Source organism: Protopterus annectens, chromosome 6.part1 (assembly GCF_019279795.1).
Source record: "Protopterus annectens isolate FY-2018-M chromosome 6.part1, PAN1.0, whole genome shotgun sequence".
Lineage (NCBI taxonomy): Eukaryota > Metazoa > Chordata > Ceratodontiformes > Protopteridae > Protopterus > Protopterus annectens.
Window position 1 is genome coordinate 46560795 of NC_056738.1, and position 21473 is coordinate 46582267.

Genomic DNA, 21473 nt, shown 5'->3' on the forward strand with positions numbered 1-21473 from the left:
TAAGCGCCCGTCGGTTGAAGGAAGCACAGGCTAGACAAGCTGATACGTCGTGGTCTGGGCCTAAGCAAGGAAGGCAGTAAGAGTGGAAATCCTTATGAGTTATTTGTTTCCCACAAGTTAAACAATTATTTACTTTGTCTGACATCGGCTGAGGCAAGAAAGAGTCCCCAACGGGGTACTTAGCTTTTTAGAAGTCTTCGGTAGTAGGAATCTCTGGATCTGACCGACCGGCACTTGCGAACAGCTTCTGCTTCGGGCACCGCGTGGCAAGAAAGACTGAGGAAAATGGCGTTGGCTGATGCCTTTATACCACAGCAGCTATGACGTCGGGTGAAGAGCGACATCAGCAGAGGCCAGACCCAGACTTTGGAATCCGGCCGACTGAAGGGCTGCCGGAGGCAGGACAACCCATATGTTAGGACTGCAGATGCATCCTTGAAGGACATCACGTGGAAGTGAAATCTGTATCCTTGGGAAACTATATTTAAAACCCATTTGTCCTGGGTAATGAGTTCCCAGTTTTTTGTCTGCATAGCAATCTTTCCCCCTAAAGGAGCAGTCAGTTGAGAAGGGCTTGGAAGTTTTAAAGTTAAGTCATTGAGACAGTATACCATGGGGGGGGGGTCTTACTACTACCTGATTTGGAAGTGGGTGCCCCCCACTGCTTGGTCCAGCGCGTACCTTGGGACTAAAGCCTGGGTGTTCTGCTGGTTATGGGTTTGGACTGAGAAGGCCTGGAAGAGGCAGGAAAGGACCAATTCTTAGAGGGCCAATGCCTACTAAATCTTGGAGGCTGTATTTGTAGGAAATCTAACAATTTGCATAGATTTAGCTTTTTCCTCCATCTTTTTAAGTACTTCTGCTTTGTTGCCAAACAGGTGGTCCTGATTTAAGGGAGCATCCAGCAATTTAGCTTTAACATGATCTGGCAAGGACTGCTCCTTAAGCCAAGCATGCCTTCTAAGTACAGACCCAGTAACTCCAGTGAATCAAAACCACACTGCAAAGTATGTTTTCCAACTTGTTCAACAGAATGCATTAAATCCTGTAAATCCTTATTTTCAGCACAGTCAGGAAGCAACATCATTTTCTGTTTAAGCACTTGAATAATATGCTGCTGATACTTTAACATATGAAACTGACAGTTTAAGGCTCTAATGGCCAAGGTTGCAAAGTGTATACCTTCTTACCCCATCTATCCAGCGCCCTGGAGTCTCCATCAGAAGGGGTAGAATTTTTAGCAGTAGAAGCCTTAATGCCCTTGGGTCCCTGTGAAATAGTCTCTGGATCCGCAATAGGATTTTTAAAAAGGAACTTGTGTGAATCAAGAACCCTGTAATATCCGTCAGGTTTTCTGGGAGCAGGAAGCAAAGAATCAGGGGCTAAACTAGATTCCGAAAAGGCATCATCAACAATGTCTAGTACAGGAGGTATAGCTAAAGGCCTATGCTGAGGCAGGAATAAGAAATCCCTAAGCCTCTTTTCTGAATCAGAAAAATCCTGGCTTTCCCAGTGGAAATGCTCCCTTAGAGTATGTAAGGTTTCACCAAAAGAAAAATCCTCTGGAGGGAAAGCAGGGGGAACAGAGTCCTCTGCATCAGAATCCTCATAAGTAGATAAGGGTAAATCCAGATCATTAGAAGAATCAGAAAAATCAGAATACTGGTCAGAAGATTCATAAACAACTTCAGTCTTAGGTCTCTTAGAAGGGGAGTGGTTGGCTTTCCCTGATTAGACTTATAAGATCTTCAGCCATTCATATCATTTGTTTTTTAGGCATAGAGGCCTGAGCATGTTGCCTGGGCATCAGTTTCTTAGGCATGGTTCGAGGTTTAGGGCTAAATCAAGAAGGAGGCGTTGGTTTAATATGCAAGTCCGTAGGCCTGAATACACCCTCAGAAGCTGGTGCCTGCACAGCTGCTTCGGACCCATCCAAGGTAGAGACATCCGCAGGTTTCACAGCTGAGGCATCTCGCGGCATACCGGACTCCAAATGGGGTCTCAGTAGAGGCCTGCAAATCAGAAGTAGTGAGTATCAGGGGCTACGAAAGTGCCTCAGTGAGTACCAGCGAACTGGTGACTGGCTTAGGAGAAGCACCGTCAGCAGCTTTGGACCTAGGCAGCCTGTCTCTTGTCTTTATCTTTGCGTTTTTTTTGGAATCCCGGTAGTCGTACGGCAAACAGACATTTCTGGATAACTGAACCGAGCAACGAAATATTTAGAGCGGAAATATACCGATGACAGATGCACTGATTAATTAAGGCTCAGAACTGACAGTCGTGGTCAGGGCCTAGGCAAGGAATACAGTATGAATGATAATCTTTGTGAGGTATTTTGCTTTCCACAAGTAATGCAATTATTAACTTTTACTGACATTGGTAAGGAGCAAGAAAAAGTTTCCCCAACGGGGTACTTAGCTTTAGTTGAAGACTTTGGTTCTGAAACTCGAAAACAAAAATTTCAGGAGTGGGCCGACTGACACTTGCGAACTGCTTCTGCTTCGGGCACCGCACAGCAAGAAAGACTGATGTAATGGTGTCGGCTGCATGTTTTATACCCCTGATGACCTGACATCATGGAAGAAGGGACAGCAACCGATGCAGGACCCAAGACTTTGTTAATCAGGCCGACTGAGGGCGACTGCAAGCAGATAACCCAAATGTACTGAGTGTGCCAGTGAAACACGAAGAACATCAGTCTTGAATAAAAACCTTGTACCCTTTTTCTGCTGGGACAGGTTGAATAGCCCTGATACCGAGAAGAAAGAGCACTTGTTTTTGGGCCTCCGTCCACTGATTTGGGGGGAGGTCTGGCAAGTCACCTGGGGTTGTGAGTGAGTGGAAGTGGAATCTGTATCCTAGGGAAACTATGTTTAAAACCCATTTGTCCTGGGTAATGAGTTTTCAGTTTTTTGCATGCAGGGTGAGCTTTCCACCTAAGAGAGCAAGTAGTTGAGCAGGGCTTGGAAGAGTTAGGGATAAGTCATTGTGCCATTTTTCCATAGGGGGTGGCTTACTACTTCCTGCTTTGGAAGTGGGAGCCCCCCACTGCTTAGATCTGTGCAATGCCTGAGACTGAAGTCTTGGTGGTCTGCTGCTCCTGGGTTTGGACTAAGAAGGCCTGAAAGGGACTGGAAAAGACCAGTTCTTTGAAGGCCAATGCCTACTGAATCTATGAGGCTGTATTTGTAAGAAATCTTTAACAGTCTGCATAGACTTAGCTTTTTCCTCCATCCTTTTGAGGACGATTTCTGCTTTGTTACCAAAAAGGCGGTCTTGGTTTAAGGGTGCATCCAGTAATTTAGCTTTAACATGATCTGGCAAGTTTTGTTCCTTAAGCCAAGCATGCCTTCTAAGAACAGACCCAGTAACAGCAGCCCTGCAAGATGCTTCTAAAGCCTCAAAACCACATTGCAAAGTATGTTTACCAACTTGTTCAGCAGAATGCATTAACTCTTGCAAATCTTTGTGTTCAGCACAGTCAAGAACCAACATCATTTTCTATTTAAGTCATCCCATAGTATGCTGCTGATACTTTAACATATGAAACTGGTAATTTAAAGCCCTAATGGCCAAAGTAGCAGAAGTGTATACCTTCTTACCCCATTTGTCTAAAGGTCTAGAGTCTCTATCAGAAGGGGTAGGATTTTTGGCAGTAGTAGCATTAATGCCTTTTGGTCCTTGGGAAATGGTCTCTGGATCTGCAGTAGGATTCTTGTAGAGGTATTTGGGAGAGCCAGGTACTCTGTAGTACCTGTCTGATTCCTGGGAGCTGGAGGCAAAGTGTCTGGCGTAAAACTGGATTCCAAGAAAACATCATCTACAATCTCCAGAACAGGAGGGATAGCTAGAGGCCTGTGTTGAGGCAGGAGTAAAACTTCCCTAAGTCTCTTTTTGGACTCAGAATAGTCCTGGCTTTCCCAGCGGAAATGCTCCCTAAGGGTATGCAAGGTTTCGCCTAAAGAAAAATCTTCTGGAGGGGAAGCAGAGGGAATGGAATCCTCTGCATCAGAATCCTCATAAGTAGATAAGGGTAAATCCTGGTAGTCAGAAGGAACACAGATATCTGATTCCTGATCAGAAGAAATCAGAAAGAAAACCAGTTCTAGGTCTCTTACAGGGGGAAGGCTGGCTTTCCCTAATTAAGGTAGTAAGGTCTTCAGCCATTCTAATAATTTGTTTTTGAGGCATATGGGCCTGTGAATGCGGTTTGGTCATTGGTTTTCTAGGCGCAGTGCGAGCTTTAGGCCTGAGGAATTCGGTATTTTTAGCTTGAAACAAAGTCGTCGGTTTAATATGAAAATCGGTAGGCCTAAATACACCCTCAGAAGCCAGTGCGTGCACAGCGGCTCCGGACCCATCCACGGTAGAGACATCCACAGATTCCATAGTTGAAGAAGCATCTCGCGGTATACCGGACTCCAAATGGGTCTCAGTAGAGGCCTGCGAATCTGTAGTAGTGGGTATCAGGAGCTGGCGAATGCACCTCACTGAGTACTGGTGGACTGACAACTAGCTTAACGGAAGCATCGTCGGCAGTTATGGACCTATGCGGTCCATCTGTATCTTTATCCTTACGTTTTTTAGGAAGATCTGTAGTCGGATGGCTTAACAAAGCCATTTCTGAGTACGGAGATCGAGAACGAAAGTATTTGGCTACAAAAATAGCCCGACGACGAATAGTTCAGGCGTTGAACAAGGCACAAAACCAACAGCGTGGGATGTCGTGGTCTGGGCCTAAACAGGTGATGCAGTAAGAATGAAAATCTCTATGAAGTATTTGCTTTCCACAGGCAAGACAATTGTTAATTTCTTCTGACATCGGTTAGAACAAGAAAAAAGGATCCCCAACGGGGTACTTATCTTTTAGAAGACTTTAGGTCTGAAACTCGAAAACAAAAATTTCAGGAGTGGGCCGACAGGTACTTGCAAACTGCTTCTACTTTGGGCACCGCACGGCAAGAAAGACTGATGTAATGGTGTCGGCTGCATGTTTTATAACCCTGACGACGTGACGTCATGGAAGAAGCAACAGCATCAGACGCAGAAATCCGAAAACTCTAGTATTCACGCCAGCTGAGGGCTACCTGCAGGTAGATAACCCAAATGTGATGACTGCAACAGTGAAACACGAAGAACATTAGAAATTCCTTAGCTGTGTCTTGCTCAAAACAGAAGCAAACAAGTTTATTTTGGGACATCACACCGGTGTAAATCAGAAGAAAAACATCCATATGTAGCATTCATTATCTCCAGCTGACCTGTTTAGTGAGCCCATTACCAAAGTTCAATGGATGGGATGTAGACTGTTCTTAAGGATATCTAGGATTGAAAAGATCTCTCCTAGGAAGTCACTGCGAGCCTGCGCATGGGGTAAAAGCAAATCCCCCCATCCTTTATCACCTGTAAACTGCCCCATTTTCCAAGTGGGGTTAAAGGCTCTGAACGTCTGAATAAGGGCAATCACCATCTTTTCACTTATATTATTCCTCCTCTGAGTTGCACCCCAAACCCCTTTTACTTTGATATCCATGGCTAGTGTCCAATTATGGGGCTATTTGAAAGGTACCCTTTTGGTTCAGTTAGATCTAACTGGACCAGAATATAGCTCTATGGTAATCCAGGATGGATTTATTTCAGAAGAGAGTCTTCAGAAAGTCAAACTTCATATGGTAGAGAATATATTATCAACTTTTTGAAAGGTCAGAAGACACAAAACAACAAACATCTACGTTTTTGAGGAGGGGAACCCCATGCAGCCCCTGCATTTTATACACACACACACACACACACATATATATATATATATATATATATATATATATATATATATATATATATATATATATATATATATATATATCTATATCTATATCTACACACATAACATACACACCGACTTTCAAATTGAACTACAGTGGGGAAGAGAGTAAATTCCCCACTTCCCACTGTACCACGATCTCCATACAAAAGTGTCAGCATTTCAGAAAATCAATCATATAGTCTTGACCATATGAAGTTTGACCTTCTGAAGACTTGATCTTCTGAAGAGGACCTCCAAGGACAGCATATGGATCAGCTGCTAAATGGATTGTTAATGTTTGTTTCAGGCACTTCTTAGGTACCACTGGAGTACTCTCTGTGCAATCTGGCTAGGGAAACCAGCAAAATTGTGGAGGCCATAAAACTCAGTGCCTTAAAAATTCACGGTCTCCAACCATTGTTTATACAGCCATTTACTGAAAGTACTGTGATACTTCCTGTCTAGAAGGAAGCAGACCCTCTGATTGCTGCAATCCAGTAAAGAATCGAAGAACATCACTTTACTGGAAGGGGTGAAATCAGACTTGGGGGATGATAAAGGAAAAAAACTGAAGTTATGCACTTCTCATAACAATGCTAGATCAATGTTGTGTTCTTCCGTCTATCTCAACCAGTCAGATCCGACACGTCCAATGGGTGAGGTGGACGGAAAAGACAACACTGGATTTATGGGTTTTGAAAACTGTCATTAATGACTTATGCCCCCCTCTCTACCTTCTCGTGGGATACCGCCTGAATAAAACAGTTGCCTGGCTATGAGTACATGAGAATGCCATTCATTATGCAATAAGCATTTACTGGATCCAGATACTTGTAAAAACTCTAGGCACAGCAGCCAATTCAAAGGGGAAGAAGGGAAAGTGATATCGGAGTCCCCCCATACACCAAGTGTGAGACAGCATCTATGGCCTCAGTCAATGAGCATATGAAGACGGGCATTCTTGGCAACAAAGACAATCGGGACTTGAAGGAAAAAAATAACAGGGCCTGCAATATCAATATTTTGCAATCTGGAACCTTCACATATATATTTAGCCTTAACAGATCCAGGATGAACTCTATGGACCCTCCTTTCTGGCATTAACAGTCTTGAGTAGAACTCTGTACAATCATTTGGTAAAGGTTCTACTACCCCTAGTTGTAAAAGCTCTTTCTTTGTACTGGTGGAATGTGTGACATTTTTTGCTTTCTTAGGAACTACAGTTTGTAATTTGCGTTTTGTGATACTTACAAAATTTATTAAGCAATCACTTTTAGACATTTTTTGGGTATGATATGTAGGGGACAAAACTCTAAAACAGTATTTGGAACAGGATGGGGAGAGAAAACTTTTACATAAAAATAGCTGCTCCCTAAGAGATCCAGAGCACTGGGGACCCCAGGCCTCCCTGTCTGATCTCTGACATTATTTTTTTACACTGGGTTTTCTTTACTTTAACTTTGTTATTTTTTCCTTGGTAGCAACATTATGGGCCAGATGTAGATGACCACCTAATTTTTTCCTTTCCTTTTTTTTTTTTTTTGAATGTTTCACCACTGGGTTCCCAAACAGCTTATCCAAGTATGTATTAAGAAACTGCACTTTGATATCTTCAGATAAAACTTGCAGCTTCAGTGAAGGATGACTCCCGATTACTGACCCTGAACTGTTACTTGACTTCTGTGCTAGTCTACAACTGTACATAAGAAGCACCATGCTCAAACACAGGCCTGTTCATATGAGCACCTGGTACCAGAGCACCTTGGGCCGAGACTGATGACCATCTCCAGAGCCACATATTCTTCTAGTCACACTGGTGAACAGAACTACTGAGCCACTACTCAGGAGGAAGAGGACAGAATAGAAATGGTGAGGGACAGGCTTCAGGAGGCTGTACTGACAGGCTCATGGCAATTAGACTCCAGTGTAAGGATTGGGTGGGCACTATTCATAATCTCAGCCTATGCCTTACAGCAGGGTTGCGACATCAAGAAAAGAGTGCATTCAGGAAGCAGCAGTTGATGATTATGAAGTACTGAGATGTCACTTATTTTACGTTTGGTATAAATTTTGATTTTCATTTTCTAGCAACTGCTTTTCTTCTGGCAGCCAAAAGCATTAAACTTGATAAGGCCTTAATATAGTTAGGCAGTTCAGATTCTACATCCGAGATCCAAGGGTATACTTCCTTTGTTACTACCATTTGGTCTGACTCTGTTAAAGTACTCTGTAGGGAATTTTTGAGATCTGCCAACTCTTTGTATTCCCAAAAACATGTTCTCTATGACCTATCTTCCCCATCACATCTTCAACATGATTTGTGAATAAAGGTCTTTTTATCTACGAGTTCAGCAGCATTACTGGATTATTGTAAATTTCTACCTACGATTTTCCTGAAGCCTTTGAGACTGTGATTAAGTGCCGTTAGGGAACAGCGTTTTTATGGTGACTGACTTTATTTATCTTTTGTTGACGCTGTTTCCGAGCTCTGTCGGCTTGTTGTGCTGCATTTGGTTATACTATATCTTCAACATGTGATAAACACCTGAGGAAGTCTACCTGGCATATAAAGACACTTATGCAAACACATCCATGCAAAATCTTAAACCATATAGATGCCATTCTCTGTTATATGTTTGGCAGCCTGACAGAGATTTCCTCCCATTGTTTCTTTGTAAAGTGCTTTTCTATTCTTTTTTCTCAATCTTTTCTAACCTCATCTGATTGACCCTTATAGTTATCATGCAATATTTTGTACATCGTATTAATTATACCTTTTTTACGAGAATGCTCTGCTCTGGGTTCAACTAGAAACTCCACCAGAAACAGACTTGCACTTACCATTCCTGTATCCCTTTTCTTTGTCTATACTCTATTATCAATCCCAGCTAAGGAAGCAGTCTCTAACCTGCAATCCAAACTTCTGCTTATCCTCAATATACTCTATTACCTTCCCCCTCCCAAGTTATTTGCCATCAGTACCCTGGTTCCTTTTCTAATGCCCTTTAGTAAATTCAAGTTCCCACTTGCCTATTTTCTATACTCATAGTTGCAGACATCCCAAACAGCAAAGTCTTCTTCCCCATTAACATAATGACCTAGTGGCTATGAAGATGAACCTCTGAACTAATACTTTGCATAGTTGTCATTATTCTCCTTAAGTACTTGCATCAAAGACCCAGCCCCACCCCACCCGGATTCATTATCCTTTTACACTTTGATTTATAACCCTTTGCTTGAGTTAACTGTATGAGCCTTAACTGCTTGGCTTTAAAGTACCCATTTAAAACCATCTTGTTTTATGGAGAGAATCAACCTATTCCCCTTAGTTTTTGCCTCGTCTCACACAAATTCCTTCAGCTCGGTCCTCCATATTTTTTCAGTGTGGTCTTAAAAATACACCTGACCCATATGCAAGACTAAAGGGAGCAAAAATATTTTCACTGCTTGTACCTTACTATCCATAATCAAGAACCTTCAATTTTTCAAATTTTGCTTCATCTTTTATTAGGTGTCTTCCCACATTATCTTTAGCTATCATAACAGAATCCCTTTTAATCCATAACCCAAGTACTTTACCTTTTGTCTCCATAATTATGAGCATCACTGAAACAATTCATGTGTGGGTACACAATTTACTGCTATAGCCATTGTTTTACCTTTGTTTACTTTATATCTTAAAAAGGCCTGAAACGGACTCAAAATGTTTCACAGCACCAAAATGTCCTTTTTCTACTGGATTTATCAGGTACAAAGTATCAGTTGCAAATAAAGTCATTTTACTTGAGGAGCATACCAGTTACATCTTTGAATTCGTGAAACCATTATATTCTTTGCTAACAACTCTAAATATAAAACAAACAATAAAGGGGACATCTCTGGTCCCCCTGTTCAAGCATGGGTCATCAGAAAGGAACCTACCCTTCTTAATTATTGCCTCTGACTTTTCATATAACATCCTTATTAACCCTGTTAATACCATCAGGAATTGCAAATCCTAACCACCACTGCCCTACTCATAAAACCCAGCTGACTTTTATCAAATGCTTTCTCTGCATGACTCACCAAGAAAAGTAGTGTTATTTTATACACTGTTTCCTCCCTAGTGCATCAGTGTTTTACTAAAGCTGTCAAATGCTGCCCTCCCTCCACAAAACCATCCTGATCCATATGTAAAATCTTTGGTAACATCTTCGCTATTCTCCTACCTAGTACAAACACTTAATAATCGTTATTTAAAACTGAAATGGATCTATATGAAGCTGGATCTGAAAGGACTCTACTCTCCTTAGGTAATATGACCACAACTGCTTTCTTCCAACATGCTAGTACCCCACCACCACCTTTATAAAGTAGTTAAATAAGGCCTTCCATATATTTATCATTCTTTTCCCTCCTAACTTCCAAATTTCAAAGTAATACAATCTGTTCCAGGAGACTTCCAGGTGGGCTTATTATATATCACTGTTTATCTCGTATCTCTTCCTTTCTTAGCTATTAACTGCTAAAACATTATCTTCTTCTAACCTTGGCAAAACAGTCTTCCATAAACATTTTCAGCTGCACTTTTTTTTTCATTTTCTCAATTCTTTGCTTTATACAAAAATTTCATAAAATTTCTGAAATATCTTTAGACAATACAGAGATCCTGTAGGAGTATTAATCACATATGTTCAGGCATTTATTTGAATAAGAAGCAACTGCGATTCCTGAAACACTATAACTTACCTGCAGCCATGCTACCTGTTTTGCCTACTTCAAATACACAATAAAGAGTACATTTTTTCACTTTGAAGAGTGCAACAGGTATTACATACAATGCTTTCTTTGCTGTCCCTGAAAATCCTGAAAATTAAAACTGTCATAAAGCAAGTTTTTATTTTTAAGTAATACACCCAAGAAGTGCAGCTTAACAAATGAACTGTTTATAAGATTTTTTTTTTAAATTCAGCCATGTCAATGTCAGTCTAATCTAAATACCAGAATGCATTCTTATATCAGAAAGACTACATACCATCATAAAATCCTGCTGCAAGATACTGGTGGTTTTTGGAGGGCAGCCATGCTATGCAAAAACATTGACCGCAAGGTGCAACACTGGTGGCCCGGACTGATCCTACCTCCAATAATACAGTACAGCGTACCTTGGAAAAACAAAGATATAGTATACATTTCAATCTTTTACTATGAATTACCTTAGCTTTACTAAATGTAAAATCAAATAAAAAACAAAAAAGTGAATCAGTCTGAAATTTCAAACATATCCTGCTACCATGCAATGTTTTTAATAATGCTTGCGGGTAGAAAAATAATTTAAAAAATAAATGTAATTTCATAAAAATGTAGACACGGACATTACAAACTTTTCAAACGATCATCAACCAGAAATTTTCTGCAAGAAGAAACACTGGTAGTATTAAACTGTTACGTTACATGACATCAGAAAATTACTGCATTAGTTTGGAGTTCTGGGGTTACCTACACCAATAACGTGACAGCAGGTAGTTTCCCACACCACCTCAGTTATCTTCCTAGCAGTACTGCAAAAGCAATAGCAGTAAAATTAAGGCATTCCTTTAAAGGATGTAAATAGCGGGGAAGGACAGAAAGCAGAGCTCTCTCCTCTCAGAGATCAGTAGTTTTTATTAATGAAAGTACCCAGGATCTTGAGTTAGAATAAGTAAAAGGGGAATATCCCCATCTTTCAGTATACAGTTTGTAATGACCCCTGCAAAAACTAAATTTTACAGAGTAGAACAATTCTCTGTGCTGGATTTTTAAGCAAATGATCACAGTTTTACTGTTGATCAATACTGCACTACATACTTCTGTCAAGGGAGCTCTGGCAATCATCAAAAATGCTGCAGCAAGATCAAGTACAAGTCAGACACCAACAAAACTCTTATCAGAAGCAAAAATACAAAGATAATACAAAGATAAACAATGATGGATTATTCAAGAGCAGTTTACTCATTCTAATAATCTCAACACATAACACAAGTAACAAGACTTTGAAAAACAAAGAAAGTTTGCTTGTGCTTGTTACTGCTTACGTAATAAAGTGGAATTTAGAAGTTGTTGCTGTATCACCTGTCAAATGGAATCTCTGGAAGACATCAAAAGAAACTAATGAGAAGGAGAAATTCAACATTTTTCTCTTTGTGTGTGTGTCTCTACATATATATATATATATATATATATTAATATGCATCATTATGAACTAATTTTAAACATTTGCTGACAGCCGGTTAAAAAGCTAATAAATAAACACTAGTGCCACCAGGAAACTAACTACTTGCCCTTTTCTCAACTGTAGTGTGATCTCGAAGTTGGTATATGTAATTGGGGGGGGGAGGGGGGCACAGCCCCACCCCACTTTGGTGGGTTTTACTTGCTTTGGTTTGTACTTTGATTATTGGTGGCCAAGTGGATAGTTTCCCCGTGGCAAATACGATGTTCTGGGAGTTAGCTGAATTAAATTTTAGCAACGTGGTCTCGATCTTCTGCAATTCAACGAAGTGGTAATTTGTATATTTAAATTAGATCCATACATATATATATATATATATATATACATGTATACAGAAAAAAGAAAACATAATACATAATATAAATAACACTCTCTCTCTCAATATATGCAACTTAACACTACAAATATCAAACAGTTTATTTTAACAATATTTGAGGTTTCATCTGATGCCATGTATACATGTAAATGTTGCTTACTTTCATAAAAACTACAAACAAGTAGGAGTATCTCCAGTACAATGCCATATAAATTGACACTGAATTTTCCTGTCGCCCACTATGGTATTTCACACATAACCTCCAATAGTTGGTAGGTAGGTCTCTCAGTTATGAACATAAGAACATAAATATGAAAAAGATAAGAAGACCAAGTAGCAAACGGTGATTAAATTCTCTACTGCAGAAAATTCTTGATTAACAATCTTACTGTCATTTTTGTTAATGACACCTTGCCCTAATACTGCCTATTATTATCTGGTAAGTCATTTAGTTAAAGAGGCCCCCAAAAAAGGTTTGGAGACCATAAGGGAATATATACAAAAAAGCACTACAGGCTTGAATGAGTTAAGATTAGATAATCACATGTCAAGTAAAGAATAAAACACAAAGTTAGCTTGATTAAACATTTTATTTATATTCTAGGTTATAACATAACAGAAAACAGTTTACAGGTTGAGTAAAGCATTGGAAAACTTCAGCTATCTCAAACATATCAAACTTTTAAAATTTTGACTAATAATACAATAGACAGATCTTACAAACATGCACATAATGATGCATTACCAGTGTTTCTCAGAAACCAAACTAAAATGTCATCACATGCAATTAAATGTAAAACAGTGGTAAGAACTATGCATAGTTCGTAAAAATACTCCCAGGGAGAAGGCTTCACCTTTTCTCAGATGGAGACATGAAACACACAAATACACAAATGGGACTTAAAAAAAGGTCAAACTCCATAAACTGTGATCAAGACTGCAAAAATACCACCACTTCCCTCCTCCCAACAACATAGAGAAATATCAATGTTTTTAATTAAAGGTGTATTGCCTGTAATAAAGTATTAAATGTAGGTGATTAAAATAATATCAGTAGACACTATTACACTACCCCAAAATTATTTTCTTTTAGAGTCTGTGGCATTAAATACAAAGCAGACACAAATATTACATTAATAGTGTCAAAAATTTCAAGTGACTATTTAATGTGGCTGAAGCAGCTATTCTGTGGTCCATCATCTTCTTTTTAAAGACAGGAAAGGATTCAGAGGTGGGGACACCACTGAAGAAGTTGCAAAGTGAACTGTAGACTAGACTCCACTAAATCAAAGTGAGTTTTCACATCGGCAATTTTTTGGGTGACATTTATTACAATGTGTCTACTTCTGCCATTTGGTCAGAATGTCAAGTAAGCTTGGTCTTACATTTCCACAAGTTCCCCCTCACTTTTTTCTACGTGATAATTTAATGAGCTAATTTTCTGTAGTTTTCAGACATAATTGGTTCTAATTTTGCATCAGCTAACAATGAATCTTAGTGGTACTTAAAGATCAAATTCCCTGCAAGGTGCTCATAGAATCACTAGTAAAGACTAGTAGTAAAGTCGCACTTTGCTGCGGACATAGCAAACACAACAGAAGTTGCCCCCCCCCCCCCAGCTTTTTATTTTAATGAGTCATACTACATCACAATTTTTCAACTGATGTGCAAAACTCTGAAGAGATAATTTGCAGAGAAAGTTGAGCTCATTAAGCAGATCAAACTTAAATTCTCACAGATTGGACAAAAGGGATCAGTCACCCTAGCTGTCACTTCATCTCAAGCTTGGTTAGAAGAAACATTTACATCTTTACAGCCTTTCTTACCGTGTCAGAGTATAAAGCCCGGCTAAAGCAGAAATAAGAGTGTACTTTCTTATCTTAATGTCACATATATTCAACAGTCACTGATTAACTCCCTCTCAGATTTAGAACAGGTCAAAAGGACTATGTTACATTTGCAACAAAATATGCAATTTACACCACTAAACTTTTATATAAATACCTTGGCTCAAGATGATTATCAATGCTGAAGTACACCCAGACACCATGTGCAAAAATGGGAAAAAGGGATTGTGGGTGGATGGATGGATGGATTACTAATATGTTTTACTTACAGTCACTTCTTCAGTCCATTCAGTGCCCTTCTAAAGTTAATGACAAAGTAATGTTTATGTTTTATAGCTCTTCCACTAGTTTAACATAGTCAACAAATTTCCAGTCTTTTTCATCCATTTCTGGCAGAACCACAGTTCACATGTCTAAACTACATCTAGTGGGATTCATGTTTTACAGTTCTCCAACTTCTTCTCAAAAAATGGCTATATTGCTGCTCTTCTTCTTGAGCATAACAAGCTCTGAAAATTAGTCCATGGTTTCAAGTCCATGACATTCCTTACTATTCTAGTCAACTCCCGGGCTTTGCTCGGTCACTGAAGCATTTTTTGGAATGGAAAAGATTTCACAAGCAAAGTCTCTTTGTGGGCTTTCTGACTGACAGAAAACCGAGTCTCTCTCCTTCCACTTTCTGCCTCATTCCCTGTTGACAAATTAAAAGTTATTTACTTACCATGACTTCGCATCTGTGTTGTCCATTTACATTCTTCCTCATGAATGGGTCTAGGATCCAATCAATGGATCTGAGTCAGCTCCATCTACAAGACTTCAGATCCAAACCTCGAGGTCCTCCCTCTACCCATAATGCTCTACTCCATTCCCAACTCCTTAGATCGAGGTTGCTGCCTTACTCCCACTGTGTTATAAAGACAAAACATACACAAGAATAAGACTGAGGCTCAAACCAGGAACATGATAGTTCCAATATCATCCAAGGATCCTTCCAGGAGTGTCAGGGTCGGAGGACGGCTGAGAGGGAAGGTGAGGAAGAATGAAAAATGGACAACACAGATGCCAAGTTATGGTACGTACCGAACTTTTAAATCTGATGTTGTCCTTTTTATTCTTCTTCACAAATGGGTCAGAGTCCCCAGTTACGTAACTCTAGTAAGGCCCTCAAGGAAGGACATGCTGGAGCACTGTCAAACCAAAGGAAGTTCTTCTTCTGGACACAATGTCTAACTTGTAATATATAACAAAAGTATGAGTCTTTGACCAAGTGGCTGCAGCACAGATGGCGTCAATGGAAGCTCTTGAGGAAAAGGCAGATGGAGTAGCCGTAAATCTCATGGAATGAGCTCTAGGAGGATGAGGGAACTCCAAACCTTTTTGAGACTGAATCAGAGAAATACACTCGGTAATCTATTTGGCCAGGGTAATTTTGGAAACTGGCTGACCCAAGCAGTTATGGGGAAAAAAGATACAAACAGCTGATCAAACTTCCTGAACTGTTTTGTTCTGTGAAGATAAAAATGTACCGTATGTGAACATCAAGGAGGTGGACCATATACTTGCCCTTATTAGTGACATTTGGAAAGAAAGCAGGTAACTGTATGGATTGGTTAATGTTAGTCTCTGTAGCCACTTTAGGCAAAAAGGAAGGGTTGGTTTGAACACACACCCTATCCTTATGAAAAATAATGTAAGTAGGCCTATCTGATAAGCATGGAGCTCAGAAATTCTTTTTGCTGAAGTGATAGCTACTAAAAAGATTGTTTTCCAAGAAAAAAACATGTCTCATTTGTCCACCCATTCAAAGGGTTTCTGAGTTAGCCCCCGAAAAAAGTACAATTGTGTACATTTACCATAAATGTAGATGTTCGAGTGTATTCACTGTTGCAGTCACCACATTTGGGTTATCCTGCCATGGGTAGCCCTCAGTCGGCCTGAATACCAGAGGCTTAGTATTTCTGTGTTGGCTGCTTTCGCTCCAAGACTGACGTCAGGTCGTCAGTGGTACAAAATCAGGCAGCTGATGCCATTACATCCGTTTTTCTTGCCCTGTCAGGAGCCCCCAAATAGGGAGCTAGGTTATGGTGGAAGAACACCACCAGTAGAAAGTTGTTGTTGTTTGTCATTCGACTTTTTCCCAGTAAGGGGTCGCCGCAGCAGAATTCCGGTCCGGTAATTATTGTTAGTAGCTTTTTTTACGAAATGCCGAGATGCCAGCTCGACGCCCAACCTTCAACAAAGGCATGCCCATTTACGCACGCATGTCTTTCGAACGCTACCCAACTGCGGGGAGGACATGCAGACTCCACACAGAAGGCACTCCCAATGAAGCTGAGAATTGAAAGGAAGAACCTCTTGCTGTAAGGTAACAACGCTACCAGTAGAAAGTAAATACCAAAAATTCCCTGTAAGGAGAGAGGAAGAGAGAGACAGACAAAGGGGGATGGAAGGGCAGGAAACCAGGACTGCAACAGTGAATACACTCTAACATCTACATTTACGGGAAGTGTACATAACTGTACTATGTTCTTCGTGTTTCACTGTTGGAGTCATCACATTTGGGTTGATTCCCAAAGCGGAAGAAAAGGGTGGAGGCAGTCAAGAAGACTGGGAGCTGGCTAGGACGCCCTGCAAGACTGCGGTGGCAAAGCCTGCCCTGGATTTGGAGAAGATAGGCAAGTGGTAATGCTTGGTGAAGGTATGAACAGATGTCCATGTTGCAGCCTCCAGGATGTCCCTGGTAGGGACTGCTCTGAGAAAAGCTGTAGAGGTTGAGGTTGCCCTGTTGGAATGTGTCCCGACCCCCTTTGGGGGTGGTTTCCCATGCCGTTGCAGTGTGCTATCCATTTGGAGATTGTTTGTTTGGATAAGGCCTTGCCCTCTGCCCCTGCTGCAAAGCTGACTAGCAATTGATAATTTTTTCTAAAAGATTTAGTCCTGTCCAAATAGAATCTGAGCTGTCTGTGCACATCTAGTGTGTGCAGAATCCTTTCCCCTTGTTTTGTGGGTTAGAAAAAATAGTAGGCAAATGAATGGATTGGTTGAGAGCCACACTGGACACCACTTTAGGCATGAAGGATGGGTTAGTCCTGAGGGTGAACCTGTCAGCATTGAAAATGATGAAGGGCTCTACAGCCATGAGTGCTTGTAGCTCTGATACTCTTCTAGCTGAAGTGATGGCCAGAAGCAAAGCTGTCTTCCAAGAGAAGAATTTTAACTCTGCTGAAGCTGCAGGTTCAAAGGGGGGTAAGGGTGAGCTTTTCCAACACAAAGTTAAGGTCCCAAGCTGGGGTAGGAGCTCTTCTGGGTGGCCTTAAGTTGTTAGCCCCTCTTAGGGGCTGTTTGATGAGAGGGTGTGAGAAGAGAGGTGGCTCTGTGCTGTAATGAGCAGAGATGGCAGAGGCATGAATTTTATTAGAAGAGAGTGTAGTAGGTCTGCTAGGTAATCCAGGATGAGAGGTAGGGAGGGCTGTGCCATTTTGGCTCCCTTAGCCTGGAACCAGGTGCAAAGCCTTTTCCACTTGTCAGCATAGGATTTTCTAGTGCTGGGGTGTCTGGCCTCACCTATAACATGCAGGACTTGTTTGCTTAGGCTGTAAGCTTGAGAAGAGGTCGGGGAATAATCCAGGCTGAGGGTCTGCAATTGGGGATGCATATATTCTCCATTCTTCTGGGTCAGGAGCGTTGGGGTCTGAGGTAGGTGCCATGGTGGCAGAGGTGACCGGCTGTGTAGCAGTGGGTACCAGTGCTGGCATGGCCAGTCTGGGGCAATCAGGATTGCCCTTGTTTTTTCCTCCCTTATTTTGAGCAGTACCCTTGAAATGAGTACAGACCAAGAGGTTTACCCACTGGAAGGAAAGAGCATCCACTTTCCAGGCCTTGCTGTGAGGTTCCCTGGTGCAGAATTTGCTGAACTTATCATTGGAGTGGGAGGCAAAGAGGTCCACCTTCGGGGTGCCCCATTTCTAGGTTATAAGGGTGAAGGTTCTGTGGTCTAGCTGCCACTCATGTGGGTCTAGCAGGTTTCTGCTTAAGTTGTCTGCCAGAGAGTTTAGGAAGCCTGGCAGGAATTGTGCTAGCAGGTGTAGTTGGATGGCTGAGGCCATGTGCCAAAGGGTCATGACGCGCCTGCAGAGAGGATAAGAGTGAGTTCCTCCCTGCTTGTTGATATACTACATCACTGTGGTGGTGTCTGTTTTGATCAGTAGAGGCCCCGTTGAGAGTAGGGGTCTGAGAGTTGTCAGGGCGTGCTAACCAGCTAGCATCTCTTTTTGGTTGATGTGCAGATGTATTTGATTTGGGCTCCAATGGCCCTGAATGCACCTGCCGTCCAGGTATGCACCCCAGGCATAGTCTGATGAGTCTGTGGTGAGGGTCTGGGCGGTGTGGGGTTGTGAGAAGGGAAGTCCCTTGTTGTGGCTGCATGCTGCTGCCCACCAAAGAAAATCTTTTCTTAGACAGGGTATCATTGGTATGACCGTTTCCAGGTCTTGAGAGTGTTGACTCCAATGGCTTTTTAGGTACCACTGTAGTTTCCCCATATGCAGTCTGGCATATGGAATGAGTAGAATGCAGGAAGCCATGAACCCTAGAGCTTGCAGGATTTTCCTTGCGGATAACTGGGTTCTGGTGGCTAGTTGAGAGAAGTTGCCTGTCAGGTTGGCTTGTTTTTCTAGAGTAAGGAATGCCATCTGGAATGCTGTGTCCATGCTTGCTCCCAGGAATTCAATTTTTTGTGTGGGGACTAGTTTTGATTTCTTGTCGTTGATAGTATACCTCAGGGAGGTCAGTAGGTCCTTTACAAAGGTCAGGTGCTGTAACAGCTTTTCCTGACTGTCTGCCTGAATCAGGCAATTGTCTAAGTAGGGGTAGATTTGAATATTTCTTTGTTTGCAAAAAGCAATGGCTGGAGCCAGGCATTTTGTGAAAACTCTGGGAGCAGTGGATAAGCCAAAGGGAAGCACAGAAAACTGAAAGTGCATAGATCCTGCCCTGAAACGTAGATATTTCCTGCAAGATTCCCTGACTGGGATGTGTGGGTAGGCCTCTTTTAAATCTAGGGTGGCTAACCAAGCATCCTTGGCAAGCATAGGAAGAAGTTGCTGGAGCGTGAGCATTTTTAATTTTGGTATCACCAGAAAGGTGTTTAGAATGGCTAGATAGAGGATTGGGTGTCAGGTGCCCCCTTTTCTGGGTACTAGAAAGATTCTGGAATAGAAACCTTGGCCTACCTGTTCTGCAGGAACATGCTGTATTGCCCTCATGGACAGCAGGGAAAGGACTTGCTTTTTGGCCTCTGCCCACTCGTTTGAAGGAAGGTCTAGGAGCCCTTTTGGGGTTGGCGGAGTGTGGAAATAAAATCTGTATCCCTGGGACACTATGTTGAGGACCCATCGGTCGTTGGTAATAGAGGCCCAGTTGCTTGCATGGAAGGAGAGTTTTCCTCCTAGGGGTACAAAAGCAGGTGGGCACAGGTAAGGGGTGGAGGTGTAAAGTCATTGTGAGTTCTTACCATAAGGGGGTGGGTTTGCACTCCCTGTTTTAGAAGAGGGGGAACTCCATTGCTTAGATTTCTGCATTCCCTGGGGCTGCTGTCTGGGGGGTTTGTTTCCCCTGGGTCTGGGCTGAGCTGACCTGGAAGGGGGGGGGGGGGTCGGGAAAGGACCAGTGCTTGGAGGGGCAATGCCTACTGAACCTCAGAGGCTGGACCTGTAAGAAGTCTTTAACTGTCTGCATAGATTTAGCCTTTTTCTTCCATCTTTCTTAAGACCTCTTCTGCCACGGTGCCAAATAAACTGTCTTTGTTCAATGGTGCGTCCAATAATTTGAATTTGACATGGTCTGGCAAGGTCTGTTCCTTAAGCCAAGCATGCCTTCTGAGGACAGAACCAGTGATTGCTGCCCTGCAAGATGCTTCTAGGGCGTAAAAGCCACATTGCAAGTTGTGCTTAGCAACTTGACTTGCAGAATGCATAAGCTTGTGTAATTCTTTATTTTCTGCACAAGCAGAAAAGGAAGATATTTTTTGTTTGAGGAGTTCCATGGTATGCTGATGATATTTCAGCATGTGGAACTGACAATTTAATGCTCTAATAGCAAGAGTAGCAGAGGTGTATACTTTTTTACCCCATCTGTTTAAAGCTCGGGAATCCCTGTCTGATGGGGTGGGATTCTTAGCTGAGGTTGCTTTAATTCCTTTAGGTCCTTGAGAGATTACCTCTGGGTCAGCAGTAGGATTTCTGAAAAGGAATTTGTGAGAGTCAGGGACTCTGTAGTACCTGTCAGGTTTCCTGGGAGCAAGAGGAAGGGTGTCAGAAGTCAAAGTGGATTCCATAAAAACATCATCCACAACATCAAGGACAGGAGGAATGGCCAAAGGTCTGTGCTGTGGTAAATCTAAGTATTCCAAGTCTCTTTTTTGACTGAGGATAGTCTTGACATTCTCACTGGAAATGTTCCCTTAAGGTATGAAGGGTTTCCCCAAAAGAAAAATCTTCTGGTGGAGAGACAGAAGGAATGGATTCCACTGCATCAGAATCCTCATAAGCAGAGAGGGGTTTGCATGTCTTCATATTCAGAAGCATCAGAGTCATCGGACTCCTGTTCAGATAAAACTACTGGGGACAAGTATCTTTCTTTTGGAAGGGGTAGCCTGGCTTCCCCTAATAAGCATAATAAGGTCTTCCGCCATTTTAAGCATTTGAGATTGAGGCAAGGAAGCAGGGCCTGAGCTTGGGTCATTGTTTTTTTGGGCGTAGTTCGTACCCTCGGCCTTAGAAACTCTGTAGTTTTAGAAAGAACTGAAGACGCGAAAGTCGTCGGTCTGTGTCGAGTATCGGTAGTGCGAAGTACTTCCTCGGAAGCCGGTGCTTGCTCAGCGGCTCCGGACCCATCCAAGTTAGGATCCTTAGTTGAAGAAGAATCTCGCAGCATACCGGACTCTGAAAGGGTCTCAGTAGTGGCCTGCGAATCCACAGAAGCGGGCATCAGGAGCTGCGAAAGTGCCTCACTGAGGACCAGAGAAATGATGGCTAGCTTAGTGGAAGCATCGTCGGCAGTTTTGGACCTGTGCGGTCTGTCTCTGTCTTTATCCTTACATTTTTTCAGAAGATTGGTAGTCGCATGGCTTACTGAAGCCATATTGGAATTCAAGGATTGAGTGTGAAAATATCTAGATACAATAAGGGCCCGACGACGTAAATTCTGGCATTGAACAAAACACAAAAGCAACAGCGAGGGACGTCGTGGTCTGGGCCT

The 21473-nt window shown here is 41.9% G+C and overlaps 1 protein-coding gene across 1 annotated transcript in view; it reads right to left on the reverse strand.

Annotated features, from left to right (window-relative positions):
• GTF3C2 (general transcription factor IIIC subunit 2) overlaps positions 1–21473 on the reverse strand; it is a 2978836-nt gene that overhangs the window by 898179 nt on the left and 2059184 nt on the right. The window contains exon 12 of the mRNA XM_044075341.1: positions 10818–10947. Coding sequence (XP_043931276.1) covers positions 10818–10947 — 130 coding nt within the window. The remainder of the gene's footprint in view (positions 1–10817; positions 10948–21473) is intronic.